Source organism: Mandrillus leucophaeus, unplaced genomic scaffold, assembly GCF_000951045.1.
Source record: "Mandrillus leucophaeus isolate KB7577 unplaced genomic scaffold, Mleu.le_1.0 Scaffold139, whole genome shotgun sequence".
Lineage (NCBI taxonomy): Eukaryota > Metazoa > Chordata > Mammalia > Primates > Cercopithecidae > Mandrillus > Mandrillus leucophaeus.
The window spans coordinates 55,088-70,413 of record NW_012101354.1 but is presented as its reverse complement, the minus strand read 5'-3'; the positions used below and the strand labels follow the sequence as shown (position 1 = coordinate 70,413).

General features: G+C 34.3%; 1 protein-coding gene across 1 annotated transcript in view; it reads right to left on the bottom strand.

Annotated features, from left to right (window-relative positions):
• Positions 1–11,777, bottom strand: part of FLG (filaggrin) — a 13,218-nt gene extending 1,441 nt beyond the window's left edge. The window contains exons 1-3 of the mRNA XM_011973494.1: positions 11,769–11,777; positions 1,853–2,011; positions 33–1,276 (exon numbers count right to left, since the gene is read on the bottom strand). Of these exons, the coding sequence (XP_011828884.1) occupies positions 33–1,276; positions 1,853–1,990 (1,382 nt within the window). The 5' untranslated portion in view covers positions 1,991–2,011; positions 11,769–11,777. The remainder of the gene's footprint in view (positions 1–32; positions 1,277–1,852; positions 2,012–11,768) is intronic.
• Between the last annotated feature and the right edge of the window lie 3,549 nt (positions 11,778–15,326).

The window sequence follows — 15,326 nt, the reverse complement described above, 5'->3', positions numbered from 1 at the left end:
CCTGGTAGAGGGAAGACCCTGAACGTCCAGACCTTTCCCCTGACCGGCCACGTGCAGACTCTTGGTGGCTGTGCGGATGGGGTCCAGCCTGTCCGTGGCCTGACACTGACTGTGTGTCTGAGTGTTCTGAATGTCCCTCACTATCGCTGTCGTGACTACCGCTTGGTCCCTGGTGTCCATGGTCACTGACTGCAGATGAAACTGGTCCACACCCAGTTCCTGAGTGTCTGAAGGTGTCTGCTGACTGCTGGTGGCGGTATCCATGTCTTTCTCCTGGACTTGATCTTGTCTGTTCATGGGATGATGCAGCCTGTCCATGAGAGGAAGTCTCCGCGTTATGAGTTCCTGATTGTCTGGAGCTGTCTCCAGAGTGCCCGTGACCGACTTTGTCTTGGTGATGGGACCCGGAGTGTCTGGAGCCATCTCTTGGCTGCTCCCGAACAGATCCATGATGGTTTCCGGAAGCAGACTCAGACTGCCTCTCAGAGCCTTCTGAGTGTCCCTCACTGTCACTCTCCTGGCTAACACTGGATCTCTGGCGCGTTTTTCTTCTGGGCTCTACCAATGGTATCTGGCTTGTATTTGCATTTGGTGACCTGTTCACTCGATGTGAGGATTTGTCATGAGGTGACCTTGATGTCTCATATCTTCTGTTTTCTTCCAATATATTTTCAGTGGTGTCATCAACTTCATCCTGGATTGCATGATATATGGCAATATGGCCTGATTCTGTCCATTTTTCAGCCATTCTTCCTTCATTTTCATAATCAAATTGTCCGTCCTCCTTTTCTTCTTTCTTTTCTGGTCTTTCACTTATTCTCTTCCCCTCGTGTTCTAATCTAGTTATTTCAGTCTTGTTTTTCTCTTTTTTACTTGACTTATGATGGTTTTGTCCATATTCTTCTTCTTTATATGTAGGTGAATATCCTTTTCTTTCCTTTTTTTCAAAACTAGATTCATGCCTTTTTCCCCCTCTTTCTCTTGGGCTCTTGGACCTTCCCGTATTCCCTTTTCTATTGTTTCTTCTTTCCAGACTTAAGGGTCTCTTTCTCTTTTCTTTGTTTTCTTCCTCTTTATTATCTTCATGTTTATCATGATGACTGTGCTTTCTGTGCTTGTGTCCTGATATTGGTAAATTCTGTTTTCTGGTAGACTCATAGTATGCTTGCGCCAACTTGAATACCATCAGAAGAAACTCAGTGAAGTCAATTTTCTTGTTGTGGTCTATATCCAGGTGATCCATGAATACCTCAACCGTATCTGGGTCATCTGGATTCTGTACAGAGGGAAGTCACAGAGGGAGACTGCATCAGACAGAATGACATTATCAGCCAATTAATTCAAAGTTAATTTAGGCACTATGATCTTTGAGTATCAAATAGTGGGACAAAATCTTTTTGTTTTTTTAAGACTTTTTCATCTCATCCTCGCTCAGGTGTTATATGTGAACAAAGATGTAAAGACTAGTAAGGTGTCAACATATGATGGGGTAGGTGACCCTTTTTCTTATTTTAAAAGTCAGAAGTATATATAATTCATTGCTTAATTTTATTTAATAAATACCCCCTTATAATGTTGATGTTTGGCAGAATATTATAAATACCAAATACTAAGAACTAATTTACATTAATTTTTAAATATTTATATATTTTTTTTCTCTGAGTGTGTCTGTGTGTTTATAATGTACATCCAGGTATAGGGGAAGAAAATAAAATCTATCTCTTTTGAGACAAGATTAACTCTGTTCCTATTTTAAATGAAATAGTTTTCAAAGAGCTCAAAATAACCCTTGGTTAGATTATTGATGAGAAACACGAATGCTGTATCATTTGGTCTTGTCAGAGACTCTTACCTTCAGGATTGGCCGAAACTCCTTTTCCAGAAGTTCCTTCAGCTCTTTTTTGCTCAACGTGTCAGTGTTTTTATCTTTTTTTGAATATTGCTTGAAAAGATTAATTATGGCAAAGATGTTTTCCAGGAGAGTAGACATCTTTTGGCAATAAATGTGAACCTAGAAAGAAGAAATGAAAATGTACTTTTTTTGTACGTCTTTTTTTCTAGGTTATATTAATTATTACAATCATTTTCCACATTTTAAACCTACATTTTCCTCTAAGTAATCCATCTTTAAGAATGGAAGATGGCCATGAGAAACTTTTCTCTACCATCTACGTAAAGAAAATGAATAGAGTTTTACTTACTTAAATAAAATTGCCCATTTTTTTTGCCTTGTGCCCACTTATAGCTAGACTTAGCAGTCTCACAGACCTTAGTGTGCTCCAGGTAAGATCATCCCTCTTGCTGATCTTGCCATTGCTAATAACAAGAATTTAGAAATGCTGACTGGTTTTAAGCAGTAAAATTTACTCATATAAATTTACTGAAAATTACTTCCCCAAAAGCTATCTTAATAAATGATTAATTTGCTAAGATACAATTCTCTGAAAGCCAGTTAGCCATATGACAAGATACTCAATGAACATTCATTCAAATTTTCATTTTTTTTGAACATTTCATGAAGTTTGTAATATTTAATTGTATAGGATGGATTTAATAGCTCTTCAATATTTAAAGAGAAAGGTTTTTCTGACTGGGTTTCATTTTGCCATTTAAGGAATGTTCACTTTATCTCATTGGTGAAGAAATTAGTAAGCATGTCAATAAATCTAAGCATGTATTATAAAGAATTATAACTTTATTAGGACTTACAAAACCAGGTGAAACTAAAATACTGTAGAAAACAATGTGAAGGAGATTACTGTAGCAGTCAGAACTAAAACATTTTTGGACCTTAGGTTGTTTGGTAAGAGGAATTAGATATTAATGAATTTTGCTGTGGTTAAGTCATATATGTATTTTGGTAAGTTTATGGGTATTTACTAAAAGAATAGAATTCATAATTTCTAAACTATTAGAGATGAAAAAGGGGAATTAAGAAACTTTAATAATTCAACAGAAGCCAGGAAAGAAGAAAATAAGAAGCACAGAAAAAGAAAGGTAAACAGAAAGTGTAAAATAAATTAGTAGAATTATAAGTAATTTTATTATTATTAATTATAACACATGTAAAATAGACCAGATCTTGCCAGTTAAAATATAGATTGTAAAGACTGAATTTAAAAAATGACAGTTATATGCTTCTTATAAACCCTTTTAAAATTTATGATTATTTTCAGCCAGTCTTATTTATGATGATATTCTATTTCCTGAACTTATCTTTACTTGCGACATATGCAAAATCTCTGTCTCAAGGATCTCACTCTTTGACCTCCTCTTCTACCCTGATGTCAATAATTCTTTAACCTCTCTATTTACTGCTTTATGTACTCACTTCCCTTTTTACCTTGGTTAGACATTATGGTTAATCTCCCCGATTAATCCTTGGATACATCCACTTGTCCCACTCTTTCTTATACCCACTGACCAAAGCTTCAACAACTTGTTCCTTTCCTTTATCTCTGATGTCCTTGATTTTGATTCCTGAGAACTTGGAAGCCATTGGAAAAGAGTTTCCTCATTCTCCTAATATCTGATCTCCAAACCTGCTGCATTTCTATCCATGTACCTTGTCTTCACTGAATTCAGGGTGAATAAACTGTCTGCGCTCCTCCTGTCCTTTACTTTGGCACTAAGCCCCATTCTCTCTTGCCTACCCAGACACTTTGGTTTTGTAGTTGCCTACTTTCTCATATGCAACATTAATTCTTCTTTGTCTACTGGATCATTCCCTTCAGCATATATTCGTGCTGAAATATCTATCTAATACTTACCTTCCCATCTCCACCCCACCCCCAATCTCACATCTGCCTTTAGGTACCATCTGATTTATCTGTTCCCTTTTATAGCAAAATTCCTCAAAACATATGCCTATACATTCTGTCTTTACTTCCTCATTCTTGTTTTCCTTTACTCAAAGTATTTTTCTTTCTAAAAAAAAGTATGAAAACTCTCACCAAGTAAAAATATCCTTCATATTTCCAAATCCACGTATCCATGTTTATTTTACATATTACTTGACATATCAGCAGCATTTGATGCAACTGGCTGCATCCTTCTTTAGAGACCCCGCACTCTCAAGTTTCTCCTCCAACATCAGTGGCCACTTTTTTCTTAGCCTCCTCGTTCAGCTCCTAATGTTGCTATGCCCAATGATTCACTCCTTAGCTTCTTTTCTCTATTATACTCCCTTGGGTCATCTCATCTAGTTCTATATAACTTTTTAAATAAGTTGACAACTCACAAGTTTATGCCCCCAGTCACTGACTGTCCCCTAAACTTGAGATGTGTATGTCTAAATGCCTATCTGATATTCTTACTTGAGTCTTGTAGAGATCTTAAATTTTTCATGTTCAAAACAGAAGTCTTGATTTTCAACTGCTTTACCCTAACAAATGTCCCACACCTTTTATCCTCATCAGTGATTCCTGTCTTCCTGATGGCCCAAGTCACAAACCTGAAAATTATTTCTGATTCTCCTTTTCTTACATCCAATATCTATTCCGTCAACATGTTTTATTGATTCTGCTTTCGAAATATCCGTAAAATTAGTCACTTTTCCCTACCTTCACTCTGTTGCCTTCTCTAGTAGTTTATTTTTATCACCACAGAAATATACTGGAGTATCTTCCATCTTAAAACCCTTCCCTTGAACCATTGTTACCCCCTCCCCCAACATTTCTCCTAACATCTTACTAGCCTAATTAACTGCTTCATTTCACAGGAGTCTTGGAGAAGTTTTCTCTGCTTTCTCTCTTAAAATGTTTACCACCCACTTTCTTTTTAACCTGCTTCTCTCAATTTTCTATCACCAAAGCTCTACTGAAACTGCTTCGTGTCAAATCATCTGTGATCTCCAAGTTGTTGAATACAGTGGACTTTCTCCATCATCACCTCATCATCATCATCTTACTTAATATCTTGGTAGGTGAAATAGAATTAACCATTTCTTTCTTAATGGAGTCTTTTTGTTTCTTGGATCTCATGACACCATATTCTTCTGATATTCCCCTTACCCATTGAATGCTGCTGTCTCTCAGTATTCTTTACTAACCTCTCTTCTGCTCAATCTCAAAAGGTTGGAAATATCTGTGGCTGCGTCTTAGACCTTCTTTTTTTAAAAAAAAAAAAATCTACACACCTTTCTGAGGCAATCTCATTGGATCCCATGATTTCAGATACCGCCTATCTGATGACTTCAAAATTGATACCTCTAGGCATACTTTTCTCTGAGCTTACATTCATTCATTCATTCCTTCATTTATTTAACAAATACTGAACAGCTACTAAAGAGTTAGGCACTGTTTCATGCTTTGGAGATATAGTAGTTTACAAGATAGCTGAGATGCCCGCCTACTTTTGTGAAGACAATAAACAATAAATGAATTCAATAATTAGATATTGATAAGTGATATGTACATAGTTAAAATAAGAGTGATATTATACAGAATATTTGGGGGTACTTTAAGGAAAGGAGGTTTTGTGGTAGAGGAGACATTTGAGCTTAAAATGGAAAAATAAGAAGGAAGTAGCCTTGTTAATTAATTGAAGAATTTTAGCAAAGGGAACAGTGCAAAGATTCCAAGATGAAAATCAACTTGGCATGTTAGAGATATAGAAAAAGACCAACTCAGAAAATTGCGGACAAATCAGAAATAATACAACATAAAGTCAGAGATACAGACAGGGGTCAGATGATGATGCTCTTCTAAATAACGTGACATTTGTGCATTTTATTTTAGGTGTGATGAGACTAGATGATATCTTTTGGTAAGACGGTGATCTAATATGGTTTGATTTTTAAAGATTGCTTTGTGCAATCGTTTATTAGTTTGTTTCAGACTAACTCTGAATACAACTAGAAAATGTGTGTGTGTATGTGTGTGTGTGTGTGTGATGTATGTGTTTGAAGGTATCACACAGCTATCAAGATTGTGACAATTTATTGGGGCTTACATTTGGATTTAGAGGGAAATACAGTCTTTTGGGAATTAAGAGACAAAATTTTCTAAAACTGATGAAAAATATCAAGGTACAGGTTCAAAAGGATATTATAAACTCCAAGCAGGAGATATAAAAGAAAACCAAAGCAAGACATATAATAATAAAACTGCTGAACATTTGAGGCAATGAGGAATTGTATTACCTTCAAAGGAGCAACAATAAGATTGATATCTATCTTTTCAAAAGAAACAATGGGAGCTAAAAGACAATGAAATGTTATATTCATCTTTCTGAAGAAAAATAAGTTATATGTTAACAGTGAAAATGTCCACCAAAAAGGAAACATATAAAGATATTTTCAAGCAAAGAAAAACAGAGCTAATCACCAGACACCTGCTGTAAAGGAAATATTAAAGGATAATTCTAGTTGGAAGCACAGAGGAGCAAGAAAGAATAAGAACAATGGAAAGAGCGTATGTGTGGAAAAATATAGCTAGATATTGATTGCATAAAATAATAATAGTAAGCTTTCAGGATTTAAGATGAATAGAATTAAATACATAACAATCCCAGATAAGGCAGTGAGAAAATGGAGTTAAGTATCGTAGGATACTTTTATTATTTGGGTAGGGATTAAAGTATGTTTTTCTTAATAATATACTCTAACAAATCAAGGATGCATGCTATAATTTTTAGGGCAAGCATGCAGATAATAAAAGAGTGTATAATTAATAAACTTTTGTGTAAAGATAATTAACTGGTAAATATTTACTTAATCCAAAAAAGTCAAGAATAGAAAAAGAAATATAAAACAGGTGAGACAGTAGAAACCAAGTAGTAATATGGTAGAGATGTAAATCAAATAGTTTCATAATAACACTGAATATAAATAGAGTAAATATGCTAATTAAGAGACAAGACTGTCAGAGTGGATTAAAAAAAAACAACAACTGTATGCTGCTTATAAGAGACACACATAAAATGTGATTAAAGTGATTGTAAATGAAAGAATGGAAGAAAGAGATACCATTCAAACTCTAAAAGAAAGCTGTTGTTATTATAATAATATCTGTCAAGTAGAATTTAGGCAAAAAATATTGCTAGAAGGAAATTTTATAATAATAAAAGATCAATTCTCCATGAAGCCTCAAAATATATAAATAAAAATTGACAGAAGTATAAGGAGAAATAGGCGAGCTACAATCATAGAGGGCTTTTTAAATACACCTCTCTCAGCAACTGATAGAACAAGTAAAAAGTATGTAAGAATATAGAATATTTCTACAAAATATTAATAAAACATCAACATACATTAAACACTATACCTAACAACTGCAGAATACCTATTCTTTTGAAATTGACCATATACTGCGCCGTAAAGCAAGTTTCAATAAATTTTAAAGGGGTGAAATCACATAGTTTGTTCTGTAAGACAGTGGGATGAATTAAATAATAGTAATTAAATAATTAAATAATTAAATAAGCAAGAATTAAATAATAGGAAGATAACTAGAAAAATCTTAAAGTGTTTGAAAATTAAGCAATAACTTCTAAGTAATCAATGAGTCATTGAATAAATTACAATGCAAAATTAGAAAATATTTTGAACTAAATGAAAATGAGAAAAATATGAAATAGCATAACTTGTGGAATACATTAATTCTATGCCTAATGGATATTTATAGCCTATATATATACACACACACACACAGATATATACACATATACACTCACATATATATATACACATACATATATATGAATGATATCTCATCTTTCCATCCTTTCATTTTCAATCACTGTTATCATTTTTTATGTGTGAATCTTATAAGCAGCATACAGTTGTGTGTGTATATATATATAAAAAGACTGAAAAATTAATTACCTAAGCATGTATCTCAAGAAGTTTTAAAAAGAAGAAATTAAGCCCTAAGAAAGTATAATGAAGGAAATAATAAAGATAACTAAAAATTAATAAAATAGAAAGAAAATTTAGAGAATCAACAGTGCCAAGATTCAGCCTTTGAAAAATATAGTAAAACTGATAACCCCAGCAAGATTAATCAAGAAAAGAATACAGGCATAAGTACCAGTGTCAGGAACGTAAAAGGGGACATTGCTCTCGAGGTTTTGGACATTAGATAGATGACAAAAGCATACTATATAAACATACCAGTTAATTTGAAAATTTAGACGACATAGAAGAAGTGTTTCCAGAAAAACACTTGTTAACAAAACTGAACCAACAATAAATAGAAAACCTAAATAGTCCTATGTTTATTAAAGAAATTGAATCTTAAATGCATTCATTTCCAGTAGGGGAGAAACCGCAGGTCAGATGGCTTTACTGAATTCTATTCAATGTGAAAGAAAGAAATAACTGTAACATCACGTAGATTATTTCAGAGAAATGAAAAAGAGGGAACACCCGTTTTATTGATCCAAACTGGCCTCAGTACCATAACCTGACAACAATATAAGAATCAAAATTTTCAGTACAATTCCTTTCATATAGATGCAAAACTCTGAAAGAAAATAATAGTAGACTGAATTCAGTGGTATATAAAAAGAATATACGCTATTCCTAACTACATTTTATTCCAAAATTCATGTTTGGATTAACATTTGAAAACCAACCAATTAAGTACTGAAATAGAATAATGGGGAAAATTATATGAACCTCTCAATAGATGAAAAATTGATAAAATCCAACATTAATTCTGATTAATAAATAAAAGATTGATTGTCTTTGAAAAATGTAATAGCAAAAATTATATTTAATGGTGAAATGAAAGCTTTCATCTCCAAGTTTTGGAAAGGGACTAGTATGCCTGTATCATCCTATTGATATATACTATGTATAGTACCATCCTATTTAACGTTGTACTAAAAGTCCTAGCTAGAGCAATACATTAGGAAAAGGAATTAAAAGCAGAGTAATTGGAAAAGAAGTAATAAAGCTGTTATTACTCACAGAATGATGTAACTTTTGTATGTGGAAAATCCAAAAGAATGTATAGCTAAACTATTAGAGTAATAAACTAAACATGCTTCTGGTTATAAGTATATAAAAATCAATTGTATTTCTATATAACTGCAATAAACACTTAGAAAATGAAATAAGAAAGGATGCTATTTACAAAAGCATAAAAAATCAGGAAAATTTTAGGAATAAATCTAAAGATATGAAATGACTGTACTCAGAATATTATAAATGCTGAGATTATAAGTGCTGAGAAAATGAAATAAGAAAAGATGCTATTCAGAAAAGCATAAAAAATCAGGAAATTTTTAGGAATAAATCTAATGAAAACATGAAAGAGCTAAACTCAGAAAATTATAAATGTTGAGATAAACTAAAGATTTAAATAAATGGAAGAATATATAGCTTGTTTATGAATTGAAAGTCTCAATAGCATTAAGATATCATATCTCCTCAAATTCATTTACAGATGCAATGAAATCCCATTCTGAATATCTAAAGTTTTTTTAAAAAATAAAGATTAATAAGGTGATTTCTAAAATTTATATGAAAATGTAGAGGGCCAAGATTAGGTAAGACCGTCTTGAAGAAGACTAAGTTGGAAGACATACCAGATAGCAAGGTGTGTTATAAAGGAAGACAATATGGCATGGTGCAAGGCTAAACAAATGTAATGATAAAAGATAATAGTACAAAGTCAGTCTTATATCACTCTGGACATTTGGTTAATGGCAAAGATGGTAGTGTAGGTCAGTAGAGAAAGAATAGTCTTTTGAATAAATGGTGCTGTGTTAATTGAATTTTCAAATGGGAAAAAAAATTAGTTTGCAGGTAGATTTTACATGTAAGAGATAAAGGAAGATAACATTGGAGAATATTTTCAGGACCTTGGGGTGGGGAAATACTCAAATAAAATTCAAAAAGTACTAATTACTAAGAAAAAGACTGATAAATTGTACTGCATTAAAAGTAGGAATGTTTATTCTTTTAAAGATACCATTAAAAGAGAGAAGGACAAGCCACACAGTGGGAGGATACACAAAACACATTTAACCAATAAAGGAATCTGTCCTGAATATAAAAATAGCTCCTATAAATCAATAGAAAAAAATATAGTTAAGCCAATAGAAAAATGAATCTCTACCTTAGGAACTTTACAGAAAAGGATATCCAAATGGCCAATAAACATATCAAAAGTTCTCAACCTTGTTATGCACCAGGGAAATGCAAATTGAAATAATGTGTGAGACCACAATACACCCACCAAAGTGACTAAAAAGATAAGACAGAAAAAAAATCCTTGACATACCAAATATTGGTGAGAATGTGAAGAATTGAGGTTTTTTTAATATACTGCTAAAGGCAGCATAAGCTGACAGAAGCACTTTGGAAAATTGTTTGACAGTATCTCTAAGTCCTAGTGATTTACTCTTAGGAATATTCCCAACTGAAATATGTATATATGTGTAACCAAAAGTAATATACACAAAAGTGCATAGCCCTATTATTTATAATACCCCTTAAAATGGAAGAGACCCAAATATCTATCCATAGAAAAATGGATAAATAAGTTGTTGTATTTTCAGATAACATAATAGGCAGTGCTGGGAGATAAAGGTAGCCTGGACTAGGATGATAATGGCAGAGAGGGGGATAAATGGATAGATTTGGCATGTTTGTAGGCAGAGTTGACTGGATGTGGTGATGAATCAGTGTGATGAGAAAACAGGAATTGTGGATAACTTCTAGATTTTGGTATGAGCAAACAGTTATTTCTCATTATTTCTATTATTTCCATCATCTTTCACATAAAAGACAGCAGTCTCTCCCTGTTCCTGCTCTTGCCTTCCTATAATCCTGTTTTCCACATAGCAGCCCAGAATGGTCTTTTAAAAACATAGATTATCTTACTCCTCCTGCTTAATACCCCTTTAAGCACACGTTAAAATCTAATATGTACTGTTTTAATTCTACTGTGCCCCTCTTTACATGGCCTACCCCTGTCTAGCTCTCTGACATCACCATATACCACTGGTCCTCTTTTTAATTATGTATGCTCTAAGGCACACTACCTTCTTTTTGCTCCTTGGAACAAGTTTACTCTTGCTTAGAATCTTGCCCTTTGCCTTGGCTAGTTTCTTTTGTGTTTAAGATTTCAACTCAAAGATAATTTCCTGGAGAGTCTTCCCCTGGCCATCTAATTTAAAGCACTCTCCTCCTCCCACCCATCACTTTACTACAAGCTTGTCCAATCTGTGGCCCAGGACAGCTTTGAATGTGGCCCAACACAAATTTGTAAACCTTCTTAAAACATTATGAGTTTTTTTTTTTTAAGCTCATCAGCTATTATTAGTGTTAGTGTGTTTTATGTGTGGCCCAAGACAATTCTTCTTCCAATGTGACCCAGGGAAGCCAAAAGATGGGACACCCCTGCTCTACTACATCACTCTTTTATTTTCTTCATTGTTCTTATCACTATTTGAAATTATCTTATTCATTTATTGTTTACTGAATGTTTCCCCCTACTAAAGGTAAGCTGCTAGGAAGTTTATGTAGCTCACTGCTGCATAGTCAGAGCCAAGACCAAATAGAAGGTAGTTAATACATATTTGTTAAATAAATGAATAAATAGACTAACAATACAGAGTATTGAATAGCTCCATGGAAAGCAAATTTATGCCCTCATTTTCCTTCTAAATAGAAATAAAGCTTTTAGTGACAGTGCCACTAAAAAGAAAGAGAAAAACCCTAAACTTCCAGAACCTTTTGCCTTACAGTACACATACATTCAGATTTCCACCTTGGTTAATAGTAAGTAGGCAAAATTAAATGTATTCCTTCTTACCTTGTTCACCAAAAGAGCAAATAGAATGTAGCCTGAAGGAACCTGCTGGGTATTGAAGGCTGAGATAATGGCCCTTTTATAGCAGGCTGCATGCAGGGAGGAGTCACCCTCTGTGGGATGGTCTGATTCATTCCTAACCAAACCTAGATCCACCCATATCTCCACCTCTATTTCTCCAGCAACATGTGTTTACTTCCCAGCTTCCTCACGTACTCATCTGTACTTGTTTTAGCAAGTTCCAAATTTAGGTTTATGTATTGGAAATTTTATGGAAGGGTCCCTTTGGCCAAAACAGGTTTTTTGTACGCAGGGCACACACCTACTTTTTTGTAACCCCACTTTGGCTTGGCAGGTGCTTGATAAATATCTATTGATAAATACACTTCCTGATCCTTGTCTCTAGAAGAGTAGGACATATTAATACATTTGTAAGAACTTGAAATTCAATTTATGATAGGAAAACATCACAAGCATCTACATATATGTTCCTTTTTAATCTATGAATTCCATCTTTGGGTACTGAAAGAACTTGTCATGAGATGAATGCTATCTTCTAGAAATTATGGTCAGTAGAGGATAGGCAAATTTAATTTTAATTTTTCAAAGCAGAGCAAGAATGTGAACAATTGAGTTAGAAGTGGTGATCACTAGGAGCATGAGTTTATTAGGCAAGACTCATTAGTGTAATTTTACTTTGTTTTCAAGGTTATTACATCGAGGCATCAGAGACATGTTCCACATACTCTTCCTACTTAAACCATGAATTTTCTCATTTACTGCCACAAATATACAGGGAACTCCTATCCCTGGTCTGTCTTATGATATACACACTGTTATGTTGAGCAGATTGCATCTCCATATGGATGTCCCATGGTTATCTCAATCCAGTGTTGAAAACTAAACTTACATTTGCCTCCTACCAAAATATACTATCCTCCAGAAGTCCATATATTGGTAATGATGCCCCCACACACTGCTTGTCTCAAGCTAGACACAGTCATTTTCATTTTTCCTTTTCCTTAATCCCTCATGCTCATGTCACATCATATCAATTCTATTCAGACTTATATTTTGTTATGTAGGCCTATTCTTTACCTCCAGTGCTATAATTTTAGTTCTGGACCTGACCATCTTTCAACTGGGTATTGGTAAAGAAAAAAAAAAAGTGTCGTAACTAGCCTCTCTTTCTACTATTAAGCTGGCTAATTCATCTTACCATCTTATGTCATTTGCTGTGCTGATTTCTTCCTGCCTGCAGAATTCCAAATTTATTTACTTGACACACGTGCCCCTTTAAAATAGGCATGAATCTTTCTCCTTTCAGTTGTCCCCTTATTACCTGTGTCTCATGGAAAAGTCACTCTAGAGTGAGCAATATTTCTTGGATGAGTCTGTATTTGTCCACTACTGTTTAAAATCTTTGCGTGCTATCCTCCACTACCTTAACTTGAGAGACCCTCAACCTTAACTTCTCTTTATCTTTTAAGATTCTTCAAAATTACCAACTCCTGCATAAAGTCTTACCTGACATCTCCAGATTTATCACTGTTCCCTCACATACTCTGTATTTACCTCTCAATAGCACTGGTGATATTTTAAATTAATTACTTATTAATATGTGTGCCCCCTGCCCCCTGGTGCCTTGAATCCTGTGTTTCTTCTCACCCTAGCATTGACTGGGTCTGAGTTATCCTTTGTGTCCTTGGGCCCTATAGCAATGCCTGGGACATGATCAAATAAGAGATGCAAGGGTGTGCCAATCTTGTTCAGAGTCAAAGAGATAAAAATATGCCCGAGTTTTTAAAACTGTGTTTAATGTCCTCATTCTTAACCTTATTAGACCATTGATTCTTTCTTTTGTGGAGTATCAGTTAACACCTATAGAACACAGATATTCATTTTCTCCTTTTTTCTTCTTGGGTTTAATTTTTTTTTTACCAGTAGTTATTGCACTTTTGTCTCTACCGTGATGTAATAATGATAGTAATCTATATTGTATACTCATTATGTGCTAGGAATGTGCTAAGATTTTGCATGTATTAATTTTAATCATCAGGACAACACTTTGAGGTCATTATTATTCCTCTATTTTAGAGATGAGGGAATTGATACTGATAAGGCACCCAAGGTCACTAAGCAAATAAGTTACAGAACTAGGATTTAATCTGAGGTTATTCAGACTCCAACTCCCACATTATTTCCACCATGGCATATTGTTCTGGGTGTGAATTTTATCCTTTTTTGTTAGCCTTATTTATATTTTTAATGTTTTAAACAGTGATTTCTTTCAAAGTACCCATGTCTTGAATAAACTTAACTGTGGAAATCATTGCATGACAGCAGAAAGACTAGACCACGGACTATGAGTGAGTGAAGAAGGTAGAATCGAGAGAGCGTCAAGAATGAGGCAATCTTGGATATGACCTTTTAATGGCCAGAAGACCCCAAATCTTGCAGAATTATGTCAATATGGAGGGCAGTGTTTAGTGGTCTTCTCTAGGACTTTTCTCCTGACCATGTTATGCTCATTGTATTTCATCAATAACTTGGGTGAAAATTTGGATAGGTGGCAAATATTTTTAGGATAGACTGAGGATTCAAGAATATTTTACCATGTTGCACCAATGGCTGAAATCTGATAAATGAATATTATTGAAAAAGTAAAATTCTGACTCCAGTTCCAAATTACACTTTACAAGGATAGGGTAGAAGACATGAATGAAAGAAGCAGTATTGTGGCAGTGGCAGAGTGATGCCATAGCCAGAAAGGTAATGCGATATTAGACTGCATTAAAAGAAACACATTAGCTGGAACAAAATAGTTGGTGATGTACTTCGCTCAGCATTTATCAGACTATTTCTGTAGCTCTTTGTTCAGTTCTGATGACCATTTTTCAATAAGGATATGGACAAATTGCTATGTGTTCTGAGTAAAGTAGATAGAATGATTGTCTAGATGAGTGGCAAACAACTCAGTGGGATGGATGGATGGATGGATGGATGGCTGGCTGGCTGGCTGGCTGGGAGATGCAATATCTGTCTGACTATATGAGTGGCTGTTATACAGAAGAGGGATTACACTTGGACTATATAATCTCAAGGCAGGTAGAACTCAGATAAATATTTAGAAACTATAAGAAACCATGTTTTGACTTTATATAAAGTAAGGACTTTTTAATAGAATTGCTCAAACATGCAAATAATTATTTTTGGAGATAGTGAGTTCCCTATTATTGCCTAGAGAATTTTGAAGTGGATGGAATCTTGGCATCAACTAGTTTAATCTGCTCACATTGTAGCTGAAGACTAGAAGGTCCAATGTTGCACAGCTGGTAAATTAAAAAGTCAAGGCCCAGGCCTCCAACTCAGGGCTTTTCACTCCAAAATCTCTTTATGTTGCATCAGGTTGCATCAGTTTGCATCAATTATAGGGAGATGAATATGAGAAAGGGATAATTGGGATGGAGTTAGGTAGAGGAACATTGGATAGATGTCTGATAGATGCCCCTTTCAACCTGAGAGCTACTATTCTATGATTGAAGTAAATTTCTTTGCTTG